Source organism: Glycine max, chromosome 2 (genome assembly GCF_000004515.6).
Source record: "Glycine max cultivar Williams 82 chromosome 2, Glycine_max_v4.0, whole genome shotgun sequence".
NCBI lineage: Eukaryota > Viridiplantae > Streptophyta > Magnoliopsida > Fabales > Fabaceae > Glycine > Glycine max.
This window is the reverse complement of record NC_016089.4, coordinates 41,605,004-41,615,898: the sequence shown is the minus strand read 5'-3', so window position 1 is coordinate 41,615,898 and position 10,895 is coordinate 41,605,004. Positions and strand designations below refer to the sequence as shown.

At 32.6% G+C, this 10,895-nt stretch overlaps 1 protein-coding gene across 2 annotated transcripts; it reads left to right on the top strand.

Annotated features, from left to right (window-relative positions):
- The first annotated feature begins 1,572 nt into the window (after positions 1–1,572).
- On the top strand, positions 1,573–5,353 carry LOC100812109 (transcription factor bHLH143). Of its 2 annotated transcripts, none has more exons than XM_026126137.2 (4): positions 1,573–1,729; positions 2,319–2,975; positions 3,120–3,276; positions 3,374–5,353. In XM_026126137.2, exon 4 carries the CDS (start codon positions 3,391–3,393, stop codon positions 4,537–4,539), a length of 1,149 nt encoding a protein of 382 aa, XP_025981922.1. In that variant the 5' UTR covers positions 1,573–1,729; positions 2,319–2,975; positions 3,120–3,276; positions 3,374–3,390; the 3' UTR covers positions 4,540–5,353. The 2 variants fall into 2 exon arrangements, with proteins under 2 accessions (XP_025981922.1, XP_025981924.1); XM_026126139.2 differs by having other exon boundaries at positions 3,354–5,353.
- Positions 5,354–10,895: the final 5,542 nt, after the last annotated feature.

Here is a 10,895-nt window from a genome sequence, read left to right as displayed (position 1 = left end):
CTAATATATAATTTTTTTATAATCAAGAGAGAAATAAGAAAAAAATATAAAAAAAATGATTTTATGAAAATTATTATAAAAAAAATTAATATATAATATTAGTGTGAAAAAAATTGAAGTTAGTGATAAAGGAAACTATACATAGTAAACAAAGGATATAAAATTTGACTCTCAAGTTTCAAATGGCTAGTTATCATTAAGATAATAGAATCTATATAGCCTGGGCTTATTAGTCTAAACGCGTGATATAGACAATGTTCACTATTGATTGAAGAAAAGTAACGCGTAACAATGACAATAACAGTGCAGTAGCATGCAAGTTAAACAAAACTGTTAAATTTTAGTACAAAAAGAAAATTAATAATAGGCTTCTCCACCTAGTGTAATCTTTTTTTTTTTTTTTTTAATAATTTCTTCACATCACATTTGGATTTGCAATTGGCAAATTAGCAAGGATGCATGGTAGCACTTAGCGAGGAAAACACGAATCCTTTGTCCGATCCACGAATCATACAAATTTACATTTCTTATATAAAATATATCAACAGGTTCTTCTGCTGGTTTCTCATTGCAACATGGAAAACTCTTTGCAGATTTCCTCAAATAACCGTACAGAATTTCTTTTTCTGCAGGGGTGGGACTTCGTCTCGGGGCCTATAGATAGCTGGTGAATAATTATGACGATTGAGAGGGACAAAATAATTACTTTTTTTTTTTTATCGAAAACTAATGACCAATCCCTAAGTAGACAAATTTATTTAAGAGTTATATTTTTCATATGGATCAAAAATTAAATTTATAAATAAAATTATTTATCAATCATCCGCATCTTGTTCGTGTTATTACTTATATATGAGCATTTCAATTTTGATAGCGTTAGCTAGCTTGTAATAAGTTATGTATATGATGGAAATAGAAGATTGACTGCTTGCTTGGTTTGATCTTAAAGGGTAAAAGAAGAGAGAGATAAGTCGTGAATTCAAATTTTTTGTTTGTAAAAATTAATTTGAAAGATATAAAATTGATTAAATAATTAAGAAAAAAGGATTATGAGTTTAATTTCTTCCACAAATAAAAAATAATAATTAATATTTATCAATAAAAAAAATTATACATGACTTGGGATTGGGTGAGATGTAGAGGAAGGGGGACAAGGCCAACTACACTCAAGCACACTAACCAAACCATGGTGAAGAGTGGTGGGTGAGGGTGAGTAATTGATTGACCAAACCAAACAAAAACATTCACAAGGTCATATGATAGAACTACCCACGGGGCCACACACACACATAAGAATGCATTTTAACTTAACCTGAGGCTTGGCTTAGCTTATGCTAGTATTACTGTGATTCATGATTGTGCACTTAATAGTTTGCGTGCACTCTTGCGTCCTCCCTCACCCCTCACGCACGCACGGGCACGTATGAATGAATGAGTGAATCAACCTTCCACAACACTCTCAACTTTTCTTTTATTAATTAATAATTTATTTTACCCCCGCGTTTTTTTTTCTCCAGTGATTTAATAAATTATTAATATTTATTTTGATCTACTTGAATGAGGGGTATATGTGTCAATGCATTTTCTATATAACTCAAGTCCTCATCTCTCGCCTTGGTTATACACAGTTTCCACTTTCCACTTTGACTGTACCAAAGTCACGCTTGCTCCCTCTCTTAACCGCTTCCATCTTTGCTCTCTCTCTCTCTCTCTATGGACACACATCCTTGTAAGTTCTTGTTCTTTTTCATGAATCTTATGTTTTCTTTACTTTTCATGTTTTTGTGTGTCTGTTTTGTTTTCCAAATTTGGTTCTTAGTTAGTCCTAGGATAATTTAATATTTGAATAAATCACTTAGTCTTTGAAGAGCTTCAATTCACACACCTGAATCTCATTTATTGCACTAGATCTCGTGAGCAAATTTGTTTCCTTTTAAAAAAAGTGTTTTTTTTTGGGGGGTAATTATTGTTTCCATTCTGGAACTTGGTGCTCTTGAATTTTATGTATGTATGTTCTTTTTCTTATTTATCGTTGCAACTTGTAACTTGCAAGCTGTCTCATTTTTAAGAGGTTTTGTAATGGAAATTTATACACCAGATTAGCTGAATCTCAGTAATTACCTTGCTCTGAAGGTTTTGTTTTGCAAAAATAGGATTCAGGGAAGGAAAAAAGGGAATGAATAAAGGAAAACAAAAGTTTTATTTTTTCTTCCTGTTTTGATCTTACTTTATTTTTTATTTGGTTCTATTTTGAGCTGAATTAAAAGGTGTTGATCCGTGCTAATTGTCAGATCTGTCTTGTATGAATTCTATTGCAGGGTCTTGAACAGGTTTTTGGGTGAAGGAGTAGTGTTGGTGGCTTTGTATATCTTTTAGTGGATAAGGATACAACAGCATGCGGTGGTGGCTTAGTCTCTCAGTTGATGTATACCGCAAAGTGATTTCCTTGAATCTGTATTGCAAAGTTATTCTGTAACTCTTAAGTCCCTTTTGATCAAAAACCTTTTTCAATCATCTCACTCATCTATTCCTTGCCTTGAATCAATGGGATCCAATTTTTTTGTTGTTGTTCCTTGTTATGTCCGTCAGATTAGCTGAAAACCCCCACCCCTATCTTGTTTCAAACCTCTTATTTTCAATCAGCCTCTTTTAACATTTTAGTTGTCATTAGTTTCTAGCCATTTTCTCCTTAGGTGGTGTTTGTAGACAAGTCAAATTAGTATCTTAGTTTTGTGTATTGTTCAATTTGTTAAAACCGGTTTTCACTACTGGATTGGGAGGGTTCAGACTTCAGAATCATTGTCTCTGGGAACATAGTTGTTCTTCCATTTTGAAGGGTTGGAAAAGTAGTTATGGTGTGCCAAGCAGCGAGTCAAACCAGATTTCGGGCATTGAAACACGAGAATGGATATGCAGGGAGCTCCACCATAATAGTTAGGGTTATAGCATGCTTTCAACCTCTCACAGATTGCCAGGTATATTATTCTAGAACTGAAGAAACTGCTGTTATTCTTTTTTTCTATTTTTTTAATTGATGGTATCTTTTGTTATTATTATTATTATTATCTTTTAAGGAAAGCATGAACTGATGATTATTTTTGTTTTTGGGTTTTTTTCAGGCTGAATACTTTCGTCATTTGCTCAAGCCTGTTACGTAATAGTTTTTTTCTTTTTGTTCGTGTTGGGTTAAAGCTGGTGGTTTAGTTGTTTTCCTTGTTGGTGAAAGAGTTACCAATAGTAAAAGATAGCACTTGTGTTTGAAACGTTTTTCTTCAGGTACGTGTTGCATTGTTTATTTTTCCATTCATTCATTTCATCCATTTGTCGTTGTTTGTTGATTTGTTGATTCACAGTGTGCTTTGAAAATCTTTAGGTGATTGTTGGGGTTTAATGGGAGAAGATTGCAGAACCTGGATTCCGGAGCTGCATTTTAATTGGCAATCTCCAAATTTGAGCTCCTTCAATGCTACACCCTTTGGTGTGGGGAAGCAAAATGGTACTTCTGCAGCTATGAATTCGGGTGCCAACGTGGTCACAAGAAACGCGGCAATGCCAGCTTATGCGTCCTCTGCCTTACCGCATTCGCAGTTAGGACATTCTGGTGAACCTCATGGTTGGTTTTATTGTTTGCCTCGCTTTCGCCAGGGATTTACCACGCCTGCTCAAACCTTCAATGCAGAGGAAAAACTCCCTGCTGGCCATGCCAATGGTTTAGGGGTGGAAGTTGCGCCGAATAGGGAATCGGGTTTCCCTCAGAAGCAATTGCTGGTTATTGATCAAACGGGTGATCAAACAACTCTTGTTTATAGTTCAAGGTTTGGGGGTCCCGTTGATTGTCATGTGTCCTGGGATTCAAAGCTGCATGGTTCTATCAATTTGAACAATGGGAATGAATTGCTTAATTTAAGGAGAGATGTGAATCATGTGGTTGGACTTGGACCTACTTTGGATGATAAAGTTCATGAAAATACAGGAACTGATGATGACATTGAAAGCGAGATGCATGAGGACACAGAGGAAATCAATGCATTGCTTTACTCTGACAGTGATGGTTATTCCACTGAGGATGATGATGATGATGAAGTTACTAGCACAGGACATTCACCCAGTACAATGACCACGCACGATGATAACCAGGAAGAACCCCATAGGAGAACCGCCGAAGAAGTTGCTAGCTCCGTCGGAGAAACAAAGAAGCGAAAGCTATTGGACGGTGCTTATGATGATGACAACTTGCAGTTCATGGACACTGCTAGTTCTCTGAATGGGAAAAAAAGACCCTTTGAAGTCGAAGATGATGCCGAATCAAGATGCTCTAGTGGTGGCAACAGTAGTAGTAGAGGGTCAGGTGGAATGGGTTCCTTGTCAGGCAATAAAAAGATGAGAAAGGAGAAGATTCAAGATGTTCTGAGCATCCTGCAATGCATAGTTCCTGGTGGAAAGGACAAGGACCCAATCGAGCTTCTTGATGAAGCCATTCGTTGCTTGAAATCATTGAAACTCAAGGCCATAGAACTTGGACTTGATGCTACTATATAAGTTGTGGACAATTGGAAATCAGCATCACCTATCACTTATTTAGTACGTTATCTTTGTGTTTTGGTTTGTAGAATAAACAAGGTATGAGTGTGAAACGAATCCTTTGAAGCCCTTGCTCAATTATAAAGTTGGAAGAAAATAGAGAAATCAGGTGGGCTTTGAGTAATGGTAGTAGTTTGTGTGTGAAGAAAGAGGGTGAGGTATTTCAGCGTATTATGCCGCAATAAAGGAAAAAAAAAAAAAACAAAGAAATGAATGATTAGTCCATGTCTTGGGGGTTAGAGAAAGTAGCACTAACGCTGGCATGGGGTGTGTGAGTTGTGTTTTTTTGAAATGAGAAGACCACTGGTTGTTCCAAAAACGAGAGTGCACGCCTCTTGGTTGTTATGGGGCCCAACCTCACTTCCTCTTTTTGTAACCTTGTCGTGTTCAATCCTTTGTGGGTTTGCCTTTTTCTCTGATGTAAAAATTATCACTTCTCCTTTTGTGAAAGAGATTGTGACAACTTTGGCTATAAAGGGGGGCCCCTCTTCCCCTCTATTTTTTCTACTTGACGGATGGCACAGTAATGTAACACCACGCTTGTGGGAAACACTGATTTTTGTGCTGTGGTTTAGTGCTATATTATTGTTATTGTTGTGTATCGTAATTGGTGTAGTAGTGTATATGGACTTATTACAGAAGAAAGGAAGAAGGGGTGATATCTTGGTCTGATGTAATTTAATGTGGTTGGTGTCACTGTTGTCTTCTTGCCTATGTAGTTACGTCGCATACACGCATTTAATGATATGAGAAAGTGATGTGTTTTTAAAAACTTCTATCTTCATATTTAAATGTCGTTATTGTCAGTATTAGGTTTAAATATGTTTCAGATAAGATATATATTTTATATTTGATTTTTCTTTTGGGTTTTTTTTATATTTTATTTTGAGCTTATGATATATTAAAAATTTTATTTTGAATCTCTTTTATGAGTTAAGGTGATAATGTAATATTTTCTTATTGGTTTTTTCTATATATTAATTTGGAATGCTGTCAAGTTATCCCTAATGAATATGGACTCATAATAAATTTTTAATATATAATGAGTTCAGAATGATTAAAAAGTTTATCAGATGTTAAAAAAAAAAGAATGTATATATATATGACACATCTATAAGTTATTTAAGTCTTATTATTGATAGTATTTAGTTGATTTGTACTTGGATTGATTAAAATTTTAAAGTATGAAAAGTTCTCTCTTAGCCATGGATGGTGGGGGTGATAACTGATAAGGGCCCAAGGGGACCACAGCGTGGAATTATTAGTGAGGAAGATACATGTGACGTGTGTAAGAGAGAGAGAGAGAGAGAGAGAGAGAGAGAGGGTGGCACGGGTGGGATTATGGTGAGTAGTCAATAGTCATGGTAGGTGTCAAACAAAAGAAAGAATCTTATAACAGTGTTTTATTGAAGTCCATTGATTTTTCTACAGTGCAAAAGAAAGCATGCCATTGCTTGAGGCTTGAGCAGCTTGCTAGCATGGGTTTTTCTTCCTTTCTTTTCTGGGTGGAAGATAGAGAGGGTGGACTCTAAATCTTTTATTCTTCTATGATACTTTTGGTCAAACATGTTTTTAGTTCACATTTGCATTTTATCAAATAAAGTGTCAGTGAATTATTGTCTTTTTGGTGTACTAACCACTAATTTTTTTTTTTGAATTAAAATAGTTGTTACTTATTTTTATTATTATTAATAATTGTCACTTATATGTATAAGCATTGAGAAAATTATTAATAACATATGGTCAATAAATCCACTATATTCTGTGGGAAAACAAACAAAAACAAACTACATTTATATTATATTTTTTTCTTATTATTATTTATTATTGGTATGAAATATCCATCAACTTTTATTAATAATTAATTTTCATTAAAAAATTTGATTATTCACTTTTGATGGGATCTCCCTCAATCCCCTTTTTTTTCATTATTCTAATTTGAGATCTTTTTAAAAGAAATTGAGTTCAGTATCACTTATACCAATAATTTGTTGGTATTATATTTGTATTATATACAAATATACAAACAAAGAAAATGACATGCACTAAAATAAAAAAAATTGTTATATTGGCAGCTATGACAAACATACTTTAAGCCTAATTAAATTCTAAAAATGACATGAACAATGACTTGATTTAAGAGTTCCAGTGCTGGGTTCCATGGATGTGGAGGTTTGTGTTCCTCATGCGAGTCTCGTTTGAATTACCTAACAATAAAATGCATAGTTTTCCTTAGCTGGATAGAACAATAAGTTAGTTTTTGTGAAAGATGTGGTTGGCCTGAACATTTATAGCAATCAATAAAATGATGGCGTGCTACAAATTGTACCTAACATCTCCATTAGAAAGTTTAGTGTCTAAGGAATCGAATAAGAGTCTAAAACAAGATGACGAAATGGAATATATTTAGAGACAAGAATCGTTCAGACATGACTTATCACATGCTCTATTCTGATTCTCCATCTCTATAGTTTTCTTTAATTTAATTACTAGAATAATTTGGTGGAAACAGGTGGAAATACGTGAGATAAAGAATTCCTTAACCCTCTTGTGTGTACAAATCTATTATATGTACTATATTGTGGACTCACTGCACTGGATTAATAAACAGTTTAACTGTTCAAAATTCTAATGGTGTACTTTCTGAATCCAAAGTCTTTCATTGACTTCCATTCTCATCCCACATTTGGACACACATAAATATATCAACTCACTATTTTAATGTCTTGATTCCACATCACATGTGATGTGAATTTTTGTAACAGTGAGTCTTTAGTAAGCCTATTGGGAAAAAATCAAATACAAAAAAAGAAGACTCAACGTTTTGTTGAATTGTAATGACACAGGTGGCGGCAACCTTACTCTTGGAACTTGGAAGCAAGCCTTTGGATTCAAATGAGTGAAATTTAAAGTCAAATTTATGTTTACCATGGCAAATATAGTGTAACCGAGGCTATATAAGTAACTTTAGTTTGTAGTTTTCTTTGGGTATTTCTTATGCTCATATGCTTATATATATATATATATATATATATATATATATATATATATATCTTTTTCGCCGCCAAAAAAAATTGCACTCGAGCTGTCTTGGATATTTGATAATAGGTGGAATAGAATAGAATGAGATGAAATAGAATGAAGTTATTATATTATCATTTAGATATTTTATGAAAAAATGAAATAAAATTCAATTATTCATCAGTAAACTCGAAGTTAATTTTATCCTATATTTTTCAAATTGAAGAGGAAAAAAAGTAAGCAGAAGAGGCAATGAAATACATTATTAGGTCATTTCATGTTATTTTTAATTTTAAACAGTCGAAATTATGATAACTAATTTTGTTAGATTATATTCCGTTTCATTCTATCATTTTTCTTCAATCCAAACATTACTTATGATTCAAGAATATGAAAAATTGATGGTCTCATTGATCTGAATAATTAGGACGACCCAGAGACTTTTATCACAAGACATGTATTGCTTGTGATTCAAACCTAACAGCTATTGTTTCTTTACTAACATGAGCCTTCAAATTTTTACCTACATATGTTAAGTGCAACAACAATGTAATCCCACTGTTCATTCTATACAATATTATTACTGAAACTCGGTACTTTGCATGACATGTTAAATTAAACTATAAATTTTTGCACACTTATTTTTCTCGTTTTTCTCACATTTGGGGTATGATGCAAAATTGTAGTGTAGATGTGTGCAAAAGTGGTATAACCCAACAAGCTGCAATTAGATGTTGGAAATTGTACAAGTAGATATGATTTTGTTTGTATTTTTACCACATCTGAAGAGAGTTACCTTTGTGTCCTTTTGTACCATCGGAGGCGCTATAAGCTGTAGTGCATTATCCATATGAAGCAGTACTAAATAGTGATGTGGTGATGATTCTCATAGGAGACTATTTTTGGTGGTAGGGGCTTTTGCACATGTGAGCCATTTTATGGACATGCCAATTAAGTTGGAACATTGAACATGTAAGTGAAATTGAAAAGAGAAAAATGGTGATGATTAACTCTTAACACTTGTTGTGAAATCCATGTGAAATTTATAAAATGATCTGAAGTTTCATCACCTATAGGTACTGAATTTCATCTCCATAACAGATTTACATGAATTTCATTCAATAATAAGAACTGTGTTGGTCTATTATTAATTACATGCACAACCCTAAATTTATTCTTTGTATAGAAGAAGGAAGAGAAGTTTCTAGTTTTTGCACAATAGATGACTTTTTCATTCATTGCATTTTAAGTATTTTCCGTGCAATATAAGAGCTAGAGAACCTAGATATGATGATGTTGCTTTTGGATGACTATGCAGCAACTCTTTTTGTCGTGTGACTAAAGATTGATTTTGGAACTAATATTCGAACACAATGATGCAATATTCGAATAACACTATAACCATTCAATACTGCATTTCTATCATGTCATAAACCAACTTGTTCTAAATAGGTTCATGGGCTCCAACCCATTAACCTACGATTTGGTCCACTTGACTTCATGGTCTTCCACGCTAATAAAATTCAACAATAATGGCAAGCATGAAAGAAAACCATGTCTAGTAATACATACTATCGAAATAGAGTTTCTAACACAATAATGTACTCAACTTTAGATACACCATTTTAGGAGAACGTAACATGTCTAAATACAAAGCGAGAAGGAGATAAACTCGTAAGGTCTTGTCATAGAATGTGATCAATAGAGTGAACACAATTATTCCAAAAGCTTAAGTTGTTATATAGTGAAAATAAGTGAATGGATATATATATATATGTCTAGAATGCCTTCTCACGAGGTCCTTTGACATTGATTATTAATTAATATGGAAACTATTGACATTAAAAGTGTCAAAGGTAACATTGATTTTACAAAAGTGATGTTAAGTAAATTACACAATATTAGTTTTATAAAAAATTGATGTGGTATCATAAAAAAGTAATAAAAAAAATACGTAGAAAATCATGTCAATTTTTTTATGAAAACCCATGTTGTCAGTGAACAACAACATCAATTTTTCAAAAAGTCAATATTATTTTTTATTGAAAAAAAAATCAATATTGTTTTTGGGAAAATCAATGTTGTCAATAAAAAATAATATCAATTTTTTGAAAAATCGATGTTGTTGTTGACTGATAACATCGATTTATCTAAATTATCGATGATATTTTTTGTATTTTTTAATATTCTATCTGTTTTTGTAATTAATCCAATTAACGTGTAAATTGAAAAAGCAAAGATCATGTAGTTTTTATCAAGCATTTTAAATTTTTTCCATAATATATAATTGAATATTTACAATGAATTATAAGAAAAATAAAAGTCAATACATAATAAATTTTATAACCTAATATAAATTAACATAATAACTACTCTACAATTCTAAGATTACTTAAAGTCCTGGTGTTTGATTTTTAACTTTCAAATAATATCTTGCCCATCGAATGCGAATGACCTTGATTCTCTTTGGTCCAATGGTCTTTGATTAGTAAAATATTACATGATATAATAAAACATAAATTAATAAATGAGTGTAAATAATAACAATTATAAGAAATTAAATTAGTTCTGAAGTAAACAATTATCATTTCTCAATTATTCCTGAAATCCTCACGGGAGACAATTTAAACTGCTCCTATATGAAAAAATAAAAACATATATATAAATAAAGGAAGACATGATCAAAATTCAAAGAATTGCTCCTATCTGAATTAAGCCTCACGGGACCGACTAGAGGAATAAAATTATGTGGCATGAATGACTTTTGGACATACAAGAAAAATAATAATATGAGGCTGCTCTTTGTTTTAGCCAAACAACATCTTTCTACCAACAAATCAACAATACATTTTCATGTACTGCAAGGTATGCATATTTTATGAGCATTCCAGTAACTAATGAATATTGCTATACCTTTATCTTTTTTATTCAAAAATCAAATCATTCATTAATAGAAAAGGACAAAAGAGTCCATCATTACAGTCTTACATAGGCTTGTCGAGGCACCAAGTCTTCCCACACACAATTTTGGTAGCACCTACCAAGTGGTGCCATAACATGTGGTGGTTTATTCCTATTTCTTTTCACAAGAGATAAAGATTAAAAGTTTAAACTCTATGCTAACTAAATGTAGTCCTTCTATTTCAAGAGCAATTGTGGACTTCCTTTACTATCCTTAAAGCATGCACAAACAACTTGAAAAATTAAAATCAAAGTCAGCTTCAATCCTCTCCATGCTATAATTAATTGTTAGTTCTAGACTCCATCTCAAGGCTAAAACTTCTACTATTTAT